The 16,967-nt window shown below is 41.3% G+C and overlaps 1 protein-coding gene across 4 annotated transcripts in view; it reads right to left on the reverse strand.

Moving 5' to 3' along the window:
• The window catches only part of ELF1 (E74 like ETS transcription factor 1), an 86,839-nt gene that overhangs the window by 16,727 nt on the left and 53,145 nt on the right, over nucleotides 1–16,967 (reverse strand). For all 4 annotated transcript variants that reach the window (XM_058670676.1, XM_004577448.2, XM_058670678.1 and 1 more), the window contains exon 3: nucleotides 9,389–9,569. In XM_058670676.1, coding sequence (XP_058526659.1) covers nucleotides 9,389–9,569 — 181 coding nt within the window. The remainder of the gene's footprint in view (nucleotides 1–9,388; nucleotides 9,570–16,967) is intronic.

Below are 16,967 nucleotides of genomic sequence, written 5' to 3' on the forward strand. Positions count from 1 at the left end.
CACTCTACCTTTGAAGTGAATATTTTTTAATGCTAAATCTTCAATACTTCAGAATATGACTATCTTTGGAAGCATGATCTTTAAAGAAATAATCAAGTTATCATGAAGTCATTGGGGTGGACCCTAATTCAGTATAACTGGTGTTCCTCTAAGAATTAATTCAGGCACAGACAGGTATAGAGGAACAGCCATATGAGTACATGAGAAGACAGTCATGTCCAAGCCCAGGAAACAGGTCTCAGGAGAAACTAAATCTGTCACCAACACCTTATCTCAGACTTCCAGCTTCCAAAAGTGTGAAAGTCCAAAATTTCTCTTTGTTTGAACTACACAGAATGTGGTATTTTATTTTGGCAGCCCTAACAAATGAAAACAAGGTAACTCTAGAAAGTTAATGAAAATCAGAATTCGAAGATTTCGGTGCAAAAAAAAATTGAGATTCACACATGCATTTTTGTGTCATATATGCTTTTTTCTTCTCCCAAAACTTTCTGAAGTACCTCTTTATGGTCTGAAGCATCACCTAACATTCTTTTTTTCTTTTTAATCACCTAACATTCTAAGAAAGAAGCTATCTCTTACCACCCCAGGAGTTTCTCAGCGGGTAGCCTACCACTAACACCACCCCAGGCCCACCCAGAATAGGAAGGCTCAGGACAAATACTCACACAGGGATGGCTGTGTTCAATAACTTGAGTTGGGAGATAAGAAAGGGGCTGGGGATGATACATGAAAATAGGAAATCTGGTTTCCAAGATAGGGCACATTCCACATCACTGCTATTTTCTAGGAAGCAGTGTATCTGCACCTTACCGCTTGCTGTCAAGTTTAAACCCAGGACAGTGAGGCACTGAAAGGAAGACAGAATTCCTTTTCCTACATATCCAGTATCCACTGTCCTCACCTGCATGTCCTCTCCCAGGACCATGTTTTTCCCCTGATGAATGCACACAGGAATAAATACTCCTTCAGGGGAGAGAGATATTGATTCCCATATCTCTAAGCCTTCAAATTACATAAAAATTTCACTGCAAAAATCTTGGCAGAATTAAAACAAATACTCATGTAATAGCAGTCACATTATTACACAACACACATACACATACAGAGCAATGAATACAAACTTCTAGTCTGACTAATCCAATTTCTTTATTGATAAGGGAGAAACAGGTCTAGATTCACAAAAAAAAAAAGAAAAAGAAAAAGAAAAACTTTCGCTTGTTTATACTGAACAAAAAATGTGAATACATAAGGGTCTCTCAAAATGTTCATGGACAATGTGTATTACTAACAAAAACTATGGATTTCAACATTTTCTGTACCAAAATAACTTGTAATCCCATTTTTTTTAAATTCCTGAGAAAAATGTCTTGTTAAAAATAGAAAACAGCACAAAAATTAGGTGTTGTTTACCAGTGTTATCATGACCTTGGACAAATCACTTAATTTAACCTCCCTAACTGGAGTTTTTGTTTTCTACTGGGGACACTGAGAAAAGAAAGAGGAACTCTTAGAGACTGGAAAAGACTAAAAACAAATACCCCTACCCCATCTGTACGCAACTGCTTAGGGCCAAGTCTAGGGTTGGCCAGGCTGTGTTAGGCTGTACCACCCATTGCTGAGAATCAGAATGGGTGTGGGCCAGTTGAGCTAAGCTATAGTACACACTGATGAGTGCCAGGTAGGCCTAGGGGCTGGCCATGTCAGTATGGCCAGCAACACCTGACCGCACACGCAAGATCCATTGCTGGCAGTGGGCCTGGTAGGGGAATTTGGGGAACTCCTCTGCCAGGGACAGCTCCAGCTGGTAAGCATGAAAACTAGAGCTGGGAGCAGGCTAGGTTGGGCTGAAGCACCCATTGGCACATGTATGAGCTGGTCCTGGGATCAGGGTAGGCAGGGTCAGTCCACAACACACACTGGCACAAGTGAAAGCCAGGACAAGGTACAGGATAGGCTGGGCTGGACCACAACACCAGCCAGTTCACATGAGGGCAAGGGGTGGACCAGGCTGGGCTAGGCTGGTGCACCAGCTAGCAAGAGCTGAGACTGGGGTTGGGCTGGGATGAACCAGGCTGCAGCACTTGCTGACAAATGCTGAGACTGGGGTCAGGCCATCTCAGACTAGGTTGCAACAACTGCTGGCACATACAAGACCCAGAACTGGTAGCAGACCTGGTAGGAGAACTTTGGGGACTCCCTTGATGGACTGCTGCTTCTACTGGTAAGAATGACAGCTGGGGGGCCCGGCGCAGTGGCCTAGTGGCTAAAGTCCTCGCCTTTAACGCACTGGGATCCCATATGGGTGCCGGTTCTAATCCCAGCCACTCCGCTACCCATCCATCTCCCTGCTTGTAGCCTGGGAAAGCAGTCAAGGACGGCCCAATGCTTTGGGACCCAGCACCCGTGTGGGAGACCTGGAAGAGGTTCCTGAATCCTGGCTTCGGATCGGCACAGCACCGGCCGTTGCGGCTCACTTGGGGAGTCAATCATCAGACGGAAGAGCTTCCTCTCTGTCTCTCCTCCTCTCTGTATATCTGACTTTGTAATAAAAATAAATAAATCTTAAAAAAAAAGAATGACAGCTGGGACTGGGAGCGAACCAATTTGGGGGCAGGCTGGGCTGGGCTAGGCTGCTACACCTGCTGATATGGACAAGAGCAAGAATGAGTGCAGCCCAGCTGAACTAGGCCATAGCACCAGTTGGCAAGTGCCAGCATTGGGTGTGAGTCATGTCATGCTGAACCACAGTACCCCCTGGAAGTCGCAAAATCCAGGGATGGGAACATGCCTGGCAGGGGAACTTGGGCACTTCCCTGCTAGGCTGTATTTATCCCTGATGAGCACTTGAACCAAGGCTTGGGGTAGGCCAGACTGGACAAATTGGCAGCACCTCTTGACATACCTCAGGGCCGGGTCTGGGAACAGGTTGGGCTGAGTTAAGCCACAGTGCCCATGGATGAGCACAAGAACCAGATGGGATTTGGGTTGGGCCAGCTAGGCTGCAGCAGAAGCTGTCAGATGCAAAAACCAGGACTGGAGTGGGCCTACTGGGGATTATTGGAGGTTGCCCCAAATAACTCACAGCACCCACTGGCATGCTTCAAGACCAGGCCTGAGTTGGGCTTGGCTGGGCTGGGCCACAGCATCCATCAATTCATGTGACTTATGGGGCTAAGACAGAACTGACTAAGCTGCAACCACCAGTACGTGTGTTGGCTAGTGCACGGGACAGAAAAAACCTGACCTTGCACTAGCTGGCACATACAAAAGTCAAGTCTCATGTCACCCCATGTGAAGTTCCTTGGGGTAACTCCTGAGCTAGACCTCTGGACTCAGACCCTGGCCACTGGGAAAACCACAGGATGTGTAGTCTGATCTTGGAATGCATGTAACAGGACAGGCCTCCTCAGTTGCTGATACCCGTGCAGGGGACAGCATGCCCAGATGCACATGGGAGACATGAAGGACAGATCATGTAGGCCAGCAGGGAATGCCAACTGCCTCGTCAGAGGACAGAAAGGAGAACAAGTTGAACCACTCTCCTGGCCATGCTTTGCAGCATGGAGCTGGATCTGTGGATGCACTAAGGAGGATTTTGTCAACCAGTAGACCTTGGAAAGATTTTCTAAATCATGGAGCAACAAAACTGACAATGTCTTGGGGCTACTAAGACCACTCAAGTAATACCCTCAGAACACTGGTCCCCACATCAGCATCTCTGGAGCATCCTCAAAGGATCATTCCCCATCCCTAGGTGCTGTTGTAGCCCCCTTTCCTTGCTCCCCTATGAACACATAAGGAAAAAAAGCAAAACATCACACTGAAACGTGTGTCTCACCCACCTTACTCCATACCTGACTCTGGCCACCCTAAGCAGAGGCCCATAAGAGCATGCGTGCATCCCTCAACTATGTAAACATTAAAAATCTTTTTTTTTTTAAAGTACATTTTTCAGGGACCAGAATCACCACGTATTAGGTTAAGCTTTGCCTGTGGTGCTGCATTCCTTATTGTTGGCTGCTGCTTCAGGTCCAGCTGCTCCACTTCCAATCCATCTCCCTGCTGATGTCCTGGGGAAGCAGCAGAGGATGGCTCAGGCACTTGGGCCTCTGCACCCATCGGGGAGACCTAGAAGAGGTTCTAAGATCCTGGCTTCAGACTTGCACAGCTCTGGACCTTTCAGTCAACTGGGGAGTGAACCAGTAAGTGGAAAATCTGTCTCTCTCCTTTTGTATAACTCTGCCTTTCAAATAAAAATAAATGAAAAACTAAGACAAATAACTAAAGGATAATGTGATTCTGGATAGAATCCTGGAACAGAAAAAGAACATCAGTATGAAACTGGTGAGATGCAATTAAGAGCTAGGCTTAGCTAACCAATTAAAAATAGTTTTTAGTTTAAAAACCTATCAGAGTTTAGCACATTCTAAGCATGCAGTAACTGGGTTGTTACTTTACAGAGACACAGAGAGAGATACATCCCCCATCTGCTGGTTCACTACCCAAATGTCTCCAACACCAAAGATGCACCACAAACTTCAGGTGGGTCTCCCATGTGGGTGCAGGGGTACAAGCAGCTGAGCCAACTTAAACTGCTATTCCCAGACCATTAGCAGGGAGAAGAACAGAAAGGACATGAACTAGTGCATATGAGATGTTGACTTCTCAGGGGGCTTTACCAGGAATGGCACAATGCTGCTCCACCCCCACCCCACCCCTTCTGTCTTTCTTATCTTCCCCCAACCACAGCTAGCCTCTATCTTGAGTTCCTGAGACACAATTTGTGACCTAGTTTTTCCAAACACATAAATAGAAACTCATAATTCTTAATCCTGTTTTTACTGTATGTTTTTATGTCTGTGACTATCTGAGCTTCACCCACAAATATTACACAAATCATTTTTGAGTGGTATCACAAAATTTCAGTATAATTTTTATGTTTGTAACTGATTCAGTGTCACAAAATTATTCTTTCTGCTATCTTTTGTCATATTTTCTAAATAATGAGAGAAAAATAAGTGATTTTTATTTCAACCATATTTGTTTAAAAAACACTCATACTTTCTAGCCATTGGTATTTTTATACTTATTTAACATGACTATTCAAAAATGTGTGGCCATTTAGGACTATTAATGATTCGTAACAACTCTCTTTACATTAAGGACATTAATCTTTTATCAACCACACAGGTTGTAAATAGCTTAGCCTATTAGTTATTTGTCTTTTTAATTTTGGCTACAGAGGATCTCCAAAATGTTGAGGGCAAGAAATGTTATGAAAAAAAAAAAAACAGCATGATAAAAGTTTACTTTTTATACACAGTTATTTCCATGCATTTTTGAAGCATCCTTGTACTATTTTTTAGCTAAAACACATTTTCAACATTTGCTACTAATCTATTTCTTTTTGCACTTTTATCCTAATTTTTATGCTTAGAAATTTTTTCCAATATTTATTTATCTATTTTAAAGAAAAGAGTTACAGAGCTCAGTGCAATGCTCAGCTGCTAATTCCTCCACTAAATCCTTCTCTTGCAAACTGGGATTCCATATGTGTCACTTTGTGGCCTGGCTGCTCCACTTCCCATCCAGCTCCCTGCTAGAGGTCTGGGAAAGCAGCAGAGGATGACCCAAAGCCTTGGAACCCTGAAACCACTTGACCTGGAAGAATCTCCTGGCTCTTGGCTTCAGACTGGCTCTTCTCTAGCCATTGTGGCTATTTGGGGAGTGGATGAGGGAGAGGATGTAATATCTTTCTCTCTGTAAATCTGCCTTTCCAATAAATAAATACATCTCTTAATCCACTCCCCAAATGACTACAATGACTTGGCCATGGCCAGGCTTCAGTCAGAAGCCTGGAATTCCATCCAGGTCTCCCACAGTGGTGGCAAGACCCAAGTGCTTGAGCCATTTTTCATTGATTTCAAACACTGGACTTTAGAAAGAAGCTGGATCAGAAATGGGCAGCTAGTACTTAAACTGTTACTTATAGCATTTCAGGCAGAGCCTTAATTTACAGCTTAGCCCCAAATCTCCCATTTTCATTTTGGAATGGTAAATTTTTTTATTATTACTTATTTTATTTTTATTGCAAAGCCAGATATACAGAGAGAAGGAGAGACAGAGAGGAAGCTCTTCCGTCTGATGATTGACTCCCCAAGTGACCGCAATGGCCGGAAATAAGCCAATCCAAAGCCAGGAGTCAGGAGCTTTTTCCAAGTCTCCCACATGGGTGCAGGATTTCAAGTTTTAGGGCTGTCCTCAACTGCTTTCCCAGGCCTCAAACAGGAGCTGGATGGGAAGCAGGGCTGCTGAGATTAGAACCGGCGCCCATATGGGATTCCACTGCGTTCAAGGCAAGGACTTCAGTCACTTGGCCACTGCGCCAGGCCCAGAACGGTAAAATTCTATTAGATCACAGGAAGTATACCTCACCAAACAGAAGGAATGAAGTAATAGTGTTTTATGTGTCACTAAAGATATGGAAGGCAGGAAGCCGGAAAGACATTATGCTGTGGTTGCACATGTGGATCATCTCTTTGCTTTGCTGTTGTTTTCATTAAATTACAGTGAAGCAGCTGGGACTTGAACCAGAACTCAAATGAGATGCTGGTATCCTAGGCATCAACTTAAACCAATGCCATGCATGGAACCGTGTTTGTTACTTTAAAATATTTTATTTGATTTGAGGCAAAGACTGAGAGACAGACATTGACTCTATCCGCTAAGCTCACTTGTCAAAATGCCTCCCACAGGCAGGATTGAGCCACGCCAAGCTAAGAACTCAATCCAAGTTACCCACATGGCAACAGCAATTCAATAATATGAGTTATCACCTGCTACCTCCCATGGTACTCATTAGTAAGAAACTTGGATTAGAAGCAAAGCCAGGGGCCTGATTCGGCAGCCTAGTGGTTAAGGTCCTTGCCTTAAATCACCAGGATCCTATATGGGCGCTGGTTCATATCCAGGCTGCTCTGCTTCCATCTAGCTCACTGCTTCTGGCCTGGGAAAACAGTCTAGGATGGGCCCAAGGACTTGTGACCCTGCACTCTCACGGGAGACCCGGAAGAGGCTCCTGGCTCCTGGATTCAGATCAGATCAACTCCAGCTGTTGCAAGTACCTGGGGAGTGAACCTACGAGTGGAAGATTTGTCTCTACTTTATAAATCTGACACTCTAATAAAAATAAATGAACTTAAAAAAAAAAAAAAGAAGAAGCAAAGCCAAGACTTGCACCCAACACTCCAATAGGGAATACAGGTGTCCCAAGAAGGATCTTAACCAAAAGACCAAATGCCCATTCCTGAAGAATTTTTTAATGGTTTTATCTGTCATGTTACATTTTTCATATATTTGTGATACAATTTGCTATTCTGAAGCATGACTCAGGCATACAAATCTTTCTTTTTCTCCCATACAAAACGAAAATTCATTCTTCCTTTCCCTTCTCATTTAAAATATTATATTAATTTATTTTCGTAATTTTTAGCATAAAGAGCAGATTTCATATTTCAAAGACACAATTCTAAGAACATAAGGATATTTCCTTTCAATTTCCTTCCTTTTTAAAAAATGTGATATCATACTTCCAATTCACTTCACCTTCAGAGGCTTAATACTACACTAAACATAGTGTTGAACAAGTCAAATGCAAGAAGACCACAGTTCCACAGCTAAGGACTAATAGAGATAATAAAATCATAAGATGTCAATTTCATTCTTATCCAGTTTTAGGTTTATTTGGTTGATATTTGTTGTTGTTTTGACTACTCTATAAGCTACAGAGAAAATATACATTATGTGCCTTTTCGGGTCTGGCTTATCTCATGAAGTATAACAGTTTCCAGCTGTATCCATTTTATTGCAGAAGACAGGATTTCTTAATATCTTTGTTAAAAAAAATTATTATTTTTTTTATTGGAAAGGCAGATGTACAAAGAGGAGAGGCAGGGAGAAAGATCTCCCATCTGCTTATTCACTAATAAGTGGTCGCAATGGCTAGAACCAGAACTGAAGTGATCTGAACTCAGGAACCAGGAGCTCTTGCGGGTCTCCCACACGGGTGCAGGGTCCCAAGGCTTTGGGCCATCCTCAACTGCTTTCCCAGGCCACAAGCAGAAAGCTGGATGGGTAGTGGAGCTGCCGGGATTAGAACCGCCCATATGGGATCCTGGCACGTTCAAGATGAGGACTTTAGCCGGTAGGCCACGGCGCTGGGCCCAATATTCAATTCTAATAGTCCAACTGACACTCTTTCACTAATATCACCTGTTCTAGTTATTGCAAAATTAAAACTTCTAGTATTTGGAAACTTTCACAAGAAATTTTTACTGAATGCATCTTATATACCATACATTGTGATCAGCATTAAGGTAATGCTGACAAGATGAGCCACAATACTTGCTACCACAAAATCTAGAGATTCACCCATTATGCCTATTTCTGGTAAACTCTTTCAAGAATAAAAATGTAAGTATTTACTTTCAACTATTTTTCTCAATTTCCCACCCTCACCGGCAAAAAATACAATATACTAATCTCTAAAAATAATGAAAATATTAGTACTTCTACCTCAAATTTATAATAGTCTATTCTTCAAATTTAAAATATCTTGGGGCCCAGTGCGATAGCTTAGTGGTTAAAGTCCTTGCCTTTAACACCCCCGGATCCCATATGCTCACTGGTTCTAACCCTAGAAGTTCCACTTCCCATCCAGCTCCTTGCTTGTGGCCTGGGAAAGCAGTCAAAGACGGGCCAAAACCTTGGGATCCTGTACTCATGAGGGAGACCCGGAGAAGTTCCTGGCTCCTAGCTTCGGATCAGCACAGCACCGGCTGCTGTGGTCACTTGGAGAGTGAATCATCGGTCGGAAGATCTTCCTCTCTGTCTCTCCTCTTCTCTGTATATCTAACTTTCCAATAAAAGTAAATAAATCTTAAAAAATACATATCTCGCTCTGAGTGAACACAAGAGAAGTCTTCCATAAATCTTCGTACCCTACTGTGCATTGGGCCATGGCCAACTGTGCTGATGCTGCAGCAATAGTCAGAAAAGAGTATTCCCATCTCTTCCCTTATAATTTCTTATTTTGTTCTCAGGAATACGGAACCAAGTATATAAATGAAGATTTGATGAACTGAGTAGCTTTGATTCTTCTCCTATATCTCCTCCATTTAGAAAAAACAAAGGGGGGTGGAGTAAAACAGGCAACTCCAACACAACAGATGACACAGAAAATGTTATCTCCTCTCAGAAAAAGTCAGGTTTCTATAGATAATGCAACCTCTCAATACCAAGTTAAGGACATGTTATGGCTCCAAAACCTCAGGACTAAAGTATTATCCCAAATTGTGCTACAGTCAGGTCCTGCGGAAGACCACACCTGTAAGGGTGATAGCGTCATCGTCTTCATCTATGATTTCCTCTTCAGCAACATCCAATGAGCTCTCAGTAATCATGTCATTGGGCTCTTCCACACAGGCCAGACCAGCATAACCATTGAGTATGTCAGCCCCAGGAACATGTTCCACAATTACGGCTGGAAAAATAGCTGGATCACCAAGCTGGAACGGGTGGAGAAAAGAAGTAACAGAAAATAAATGCTTCACAGCTTCGGTTTGACACAAAAACATTCCCAAAGTGTGACATCCTGGACATCAATTTAATTTTTACTTTGTGAATAAAATTTTGGACATCTTTTGGGGATGCAAAAAGTATCTATCCATTAAGATCACATAAATATCCATTAATATTGGGTATTACCAACCAAGCTTAATTAGGAAATTTATAAATTACAATTTTTAAACGGAATTAAATGTAAAAGTTCAGAAAGATATCATTAAAGCATAAGCATGAAACAAGAAGTGACACACACATGTAAATGTAAAGTACAATTGACTAAAATCTCAAAAGTCTGGCAGGCAAAAGGAAGTACTGGTGAGCTTAATAAATACACTGGCACCTGGCACAGACACCTTGTTACTTTTAACAGCTTTTGAATCAAACAGGAAAATTAACTTCAATTTTCTATTACTGTCCTCTTTAAACATAGGTATTTTAAGGGTACACATTATTTCTAATAATATCTGCCTATAAAATCATACAATTTTAGAATGAAAGAACTCAGCAATACATTCACCTATTTTATAGATAAGGAATTGACCTAGAATTTCCAGCAGTCTCTTCAAAAATCAGTTAATTAGGCACAAATCCCATTAAGCTCTTACCTCCTTAACTTTCTATTTTGAAATAATTCCAGAGTTAGAGAAGTTGTAAGCACAGCACAAAGAATTCCCATACAACTCTATATTTTTCCAGTTTCAGCATTTAATCATGTCTACAAGAGCACTCCAAAGTTCATGAGAACTGCAGATCATAAAACCATATACAGGGATTTCAAAGAATTTTGTAACAAAATAAACATCTGCTAATTCCATTTTCCCATGGACTTTATGAAGTACCCTCCTCATATTTATTATTCTATCCCTATATTACTTTCTGACTTGTTTGAAAAGTGATAATTATTTTGCTACCATGAATATTCCAGAAATATACTTCCTAAATGATTATATATGAATATCCTACATCAAGATAGCACAATTTTCAAAACCAGGAAGTAACATAGATATGAGGGTACTTCAAACAAGTTTTTGAAAGAGATTAAAAGGCTAGTTTATTCTGGTGCAAAAAAAAATTTTCTTTAATAATATGTATTTTGCTATAAAGATTTTTTGAAAACTGTTCATTTGTATGTTTAAGCACAAATGAACTTACCATCTAATTCTAGTTTCTCATAGACTGCTCAAAGCACAGTACTATAATCAATTTCTCACTAATATATTTTAAAAATGAAGAAATTTTTTTTGGTTCAAGACCAATGTAGGATCACAGTTTTCAATTAATAAATATTGTGGCCTGGTGTGGTAGCCTGGTGGTAAAGTCCTCATCTTGCACGCACCAGGATCCCATATGGACACCTGTTCTAATCCCAGCAGCCCTGATTCACATCCAGCTCCCTGTTTGTGGCCTGGGAAAGCAGTCAAGGACAGCCCAAAGTCATGGGATCCTGTGCCCAAGTGGGAGACCTGGAGGAGGTTCCTGTCTCCTGGCTTTGGATTGGCACAGCTCTAGCCGTCAAACCATTTGGGGAGTGAATCAGAGGATGGAACATCTTCCTCTCTGTCTCTCCTCTTCTCTGTATATCTTATTTTGCAATAAAAATAAACAAATCTTTTAAAAAATATTCCACTTATTTCTTACTAACAACTCCTTTATCCTGAAACATTATTTTCTCCTTTAACCTGGAATAGTTCTCCAGTTTGTGTTTTTTGGTTTTTTTGTTTTGTTTTGTTTTGTTTTTTTACTCTTTCAAAATTGACACTCTTGAAGACTACAGGTCATTTGTTTTGTAGAATGTTCCCCAAATTAAGGGCCAGTGATGTTGTAGCATGGGTATCCCATATGGGCACCAATTCCAGCGCCAGCTGCTCCCCATCTGATCTAGCTCCCTGCTAACATGCCAGAGAAAGCAGTGCAGAGGTCCGGCTTCCTGTGCCCCTGCACCCTTGCGGGAGACCCAGAAGTTGTTCCTGGCTCCTGGCTTTGCCCAGGTCAGGTCCAGTCATTTTAGCCATTTGGGGAGTAAACCAAGAGGCAATATGTATCTCTCTCTGCAGCTGTGTCTTTCAAATAAACAGACCAATGAATCTTTTGAAAAAGAAATTATTCCCCAACTTGATTTGTTTATATGGTACCTTCTCATTTATTCAGTTGTTTTCATTTTGGGCAGGAAACTTTTATAAAGCAAAAACAAATACATTATTTCAGGGCTTTTAAGTATTTTTGATCACTTGGTTAAGATGATATCTATCTGTCCTCAACCATACAGTTATAATTTTTCCCTTTGTAATTAATCATTATAATGTAGGAAGATGCCTTAAAACTATATAAACTCCTTGGGTTTTTACCTGAATGTTTCAGCCAACAAAGCACTATCTTTTTGTAAATGTTTCGAAAAAAATTTCTTGCCTATATAGGTCAAGTTTCTATATTGAACTTGTTTATGGTTTCATTATAACTCAGCAGCCTCAATCGTCAAAATTTAATGTTTTAGAACTGCAAACTGAGGTAATGGATGCTACCTGCACCATAAGGATGACCTAAATTAAATATGTATCATAGGTGCTAAACAGGAATACCCTTTCCTACAAATATGTCATGCTCTGATATTTACAGATAATAAGCCCAAAGCACATTTGGATTGTTTTATTTCAAAATGATTCTTCCTGTTTCAGAAAACAGGAAGTTACCCAGAATAATCTTTGAATCGTAAAATAAGTTTTAAAGCAAAAACTAGGAAATTATATTATAAAACATAAACACACAATCCTCCTGCTTCAACATACCTAGAGGAAACTGAGATGATGGATATAACACATTTAAATTACAGTTTAACCTTTTGATCTTCCTTTCTCTCTGAAAAGTGATTAGTGCACAAGTAATGCAACCTAACAAACATGTGCTTGACTTTTTTGGGCCCAGCCCGGTGGCCTAGCGGCTAAAGTCCTCATCTTGAACGCCCCGGGATCCCATATGGGCACTGGTTCGAATCTCGGCAGCTCCACTTCCCATCCAGCTCCCTGCTTGTGGCCTGGGAAAGCAGTCGAGGACAGCCCAAAGCTTTGGGACCCTGTACCCACGTGGGAGACCTGGAGGAAGTTCCTGGCTCCTGGCTTCAGATCAGCACAGCACCAGCTGTTGCAGTCACTTGGGGAGTGAATCATCGGACGCAAGATCTTCCTCTCTGTCTCTCCTTCTCTCTGTATATATCTGACTTTCCAAAAAAAATAAATACATCTTAAAAAAGAGAGAGAGAGATCTGTGACCCAGCAGGCCTAACCCTGATCTCTCTAACCCTGATGCTATTACCTTAATCCCCTCACCTTTTCTTTTTTTCTTTCTTTCTTTCTTTTTTTTTTTTTTTTTTTTTTGCCTCACCTTTATAAGCAGGAAAAAGCACAGGTTGATACTTAGGGCACAACCAGTTTCGTTTAAATTCCTGAATTCTCACATTTTCCGAGTTTACAACATTATAACCAAGAGATTACACATTTAATACATTAAATAATAGGATGAAGCAGCATGACCAGTGGCCGTGTAGGTGTTGTCTTCACTGTTGTTATTAGCAACCATAATTATATACCAAGCATTTCTTTTAAAGATTTACTTAGTTCTATCTGAGACAGACATTTACAGAAAGAAAAGGAGAGAGAGAGAGAGAAAGAGAGAGAATCTTCTACCCACTGGTTTCACTGCCAAAAAGCTGCACGGGCCCAGAGCTGATCTGATCTGAAGCTAGGCACCTGGAGTTTGCTCCAGGTCTTCCATATGGGTGCAGGGAGCCAAGAATTAAGTCATCTTTAGCTAATTTCTCAGGCCAAAGGCAGGAAGCTGGATCATAAGTGGAGCAGATGACATGGCTGAAGAATTGAACTAGACCGCATACTGGCAAGCACACAAGAGTCAGGTCTAGAATCACTGCAGTTGAGGTTTCCATAGAGATGCACTCAATTGAACTACTAGACTTAAACTCCAACTATGGGGAGAATCGCAGGATTTGAGGTCTGACCATGGAGTACATGTGTCAGATCTGGGCCTTCTCAGTGGCTCAGAGCAGTGCACAGTATGCCAAGATGCACATGGAGGACATGGCAGTCCATTGCGGCCTGCAGAGGAAGGAGAGCAGAAGAAAGTGCTCAACTGCCAAGTGTTAACAGCAAGTATCTGGCGAATGGGAACTCTGGGATGGACTGTGTCAGTAGATGGACCTTGGAAGGATTTTCTCATCATTAGATTTGTGAGATTGACAGCATTTCTGAACAACTGAAACCACTTGAACAAAACCCTCGAAGCAGGCCCCAGATTGGGGACCCTGGGATGGCATTTGAAACTGTCCCCCATCCCTGGGTACTGGGGCATGACAAGGCTGGGTGCAGCTTCTCCCATAGTTCCCTTCTTATGCAAGATACAGGAGGAAGAGGAAGAAGAATTGGAAACATTAGTCTCATCCACACTCCCCTAGTCCTCAACCTTCCCAACCTGGTCAACTATGTAAACATAAAATAATAATAATAATAACAACAACAACAACAACTGCGTTTTTTTTTTTTTAAGATTTATTCATTTTTATTACAGCCAGATATACAGAGAGGAGGAGAGACAGAGAGGAAGATCTTCCATCCGATGACTCACTCCCCAAGTGAGCAGCAACGGGCCGGTGCGCGCCGATCCGAAGCCGGGAACCTGGAACCTCTTCCGGGTCTCCCACGCGGGTGCAGTGTCCCAATGCATTGGGTCGTCCTCAACTGCTTTCCCAGGCCACAAGCAGAAAACTGGATTGGAAGTGGAGCTGCAAGGATTAGAACTGGTGCCCATATGGGATTCTGGGGCATTCAAGGCGAGGACTTCTGCCATTAGGTCACTGCACTGGGCCTGTCTGCTCCAGGCTCCTAGCTTTGGATTGGCTCAGCTCCGGCCATTGCAGTGGCTTGGAGAGTGAATCATCGGACAGAAGATCTTTCTCTCTGTCTCTCCTTCTATCTATATCTGACTTTCCAATAAAAATAAATAAATCTTTGAAAAAGAAAAAAAGAAGTAGAACTGGGGCCCATGTGGGATCTGGTGTGTGCAAGGCGAGGACTTTACCCAATATGCTATCACGTTGGGCCCTCTATAGACTTTTTGAAAAGTATCCTAATATAAAAGACCTTCCACCTCCAAGAGTTCAATTACAAGTTACAATATTCAAAGAAAGACTGTGTCTGTATCGAAGACAATACAGACAGTTTTCTTTCTGTATCTTTGCCCCCCTAACAATACAACAACTGTTTACAACATAGTAAACATAGTAAATAGAAATAGATGAAAAGATATGCATATTATACTTGCAAAGAGGGAATTTCAACTGAACTTGAACTATGGTTATGCAACAAGGTGGAGGAACCCACCATGGGGGGATTGTGGGGGGAGAATCCCAGATTCTATGTAATTACAACACAATGTAATTAATGAATAAATTTAATTAAAAAAAGAATGCTAAATTCTATAAAATAGAAAAGATATGCATATATTCCACATAAATACTGAAAATTTTGGTGGCCACAAAGAGTTTTGCAAGTGGGGGCCTGACTTTCAGTATTATCTCTTCCAGGATTCCATGCCAAGTTTTTCTGTACACAACCACTTCCTCTGAGCTGTAGAGTGCTTCCCAAGATCACTTCTAGTTTGGACGTATGATAGTCTTTTGAGGTGTCCATGCTTTTCTCCTGAAAAGCACAACGTTTTTTTGTGTCTGATTTCCCCGAGCCAACTGAAATGAAGATGTGTGTTCAAAGTTGTTCACTTCAAGTTTCTCTAGTGTGCCATTAATCCATACATGCAAAACAGAGCAACTCTGAATCTTTGTGAAAAAATAAATAGTTAGGTAACAAGCCTGAATCTGTACACAGAAAAAAAATAACAACCCCAGAAGAAATACCTCTTAGGTAAGGAAGAAAACTGCACACTCCAGTAACTCTAGCTGCTGATCTGGCTCACAGTAAGCTACCTTGTAAATTTGACTAGCAACTGCTCACGTACAGGTCACTGGAAACTTAACAACTTCAGAAATACACATGCTAAAACTTCAAAAACTGGACTTCCATCTGGGTCTCCCATGTATGTGGCAACAATTCAGTATCTGAGTCATCATCTACTGCTTCAGGGAACTGGATCAGAAATGTGGGTGTAACGAGGGAAAATTTAATCATGAACTTTCTTGATGATGGAACAAAAATATCTCACTTGATTGGCCACTACCTAAAAAAACTGTAAACACCTCTAAAGTTCTCTTCCTTTAAATATCTGTATCAACAACTTTCTCATATTTTGATCAAGGTACCCTCAATAAAGTCTACCAATGGCTTGTCAATCTTGGCTGTGCTATTATGATATCTCATGAAATTAAATACTTCAGAATATCTGGGGGTCTGACAAGATCTTCCTATTAAAACTCCCCAGGTGTGGGCCTAGCACAGTAGCCTAGTGGTTAAAGTACTCACGTTGCACATGCCAAGATCCCATATGGGCAGTGGTTCTAATCTTGGCGGGCCCTGCTTCCCATTCAGCTCCCTGCTTGTGGCCTGGGAAAGCAGCTGAGGATGGGCCACAGCCTTGGGACCCTGCACCCACATGGGAGACACAAAGGAAGCTCCTGGCTCCCAGCTTCGGATTGGCATTGCACCAGCTATTGAGATCACTTGTGGAATGAATCATCAGATGGAAGATCTTGCTCTCTGTATATGTGACTTTTTAATAAAAAGCAAATAAATAAATAAAAAAACCCCTCCCAGGAGAGTTCAGTTTATATCCAAGAATCACTGCTCAAAAGAAAAAAAAAAGGAAAGAAAAAATACAGCAATCAAAAACCATATTCTCCAAGTTGATTCAGCTTCATTCACTCATGCCACTATCTGTGATATTGGTAATTTAAACAGTTGAGAACTTTGTTGTTCAGCACTCACAGATTCTTTTCCCTTTTCTCTAGGAAAATAAATCACAAGTCACCAAAGTCACTTTGCTATTAAAATGTCAAAGATCACTTTTCAAAATCTAAATTTCCAGCAATAAATTAAACAAGTCATGATAAGCTAGCTTTCATCTGTTTTGTAACTTTATCAAAGTTCTTAACAGCTCCAGAGAGAAACAATGCATATAGCAATTTGTCTTCTCTTGCAAAATTTAGGACAAGAATGCAAAGAAACTTTGTTACAGCAATAGTAAAAATCAAACTAAGTTTTGGAGGGGGTAACAGTTGTCCACATTGCAACATTGCTGGCCACAGTCTCCAGTTTTTGTAGCTGAACACATATGTGGCAATACCATCAAGACAAAGAGAAGGAAAATGCTGACCCCTTAATATACCA

Source organism: Ochotona princeps, chromosome 12 (genome assembly GCF_030435755.1).
Source record: "Ochotona princeps isolate mOchPri1 chromosome 12, mOchPri1.hap1, whole genome shotgun sequence".
NCBI lineage: Eukaryota > Metazoa > Chordata > Mammalia > Lagomorpha > Ochotonidae > Ochotona > Ochotona princeps.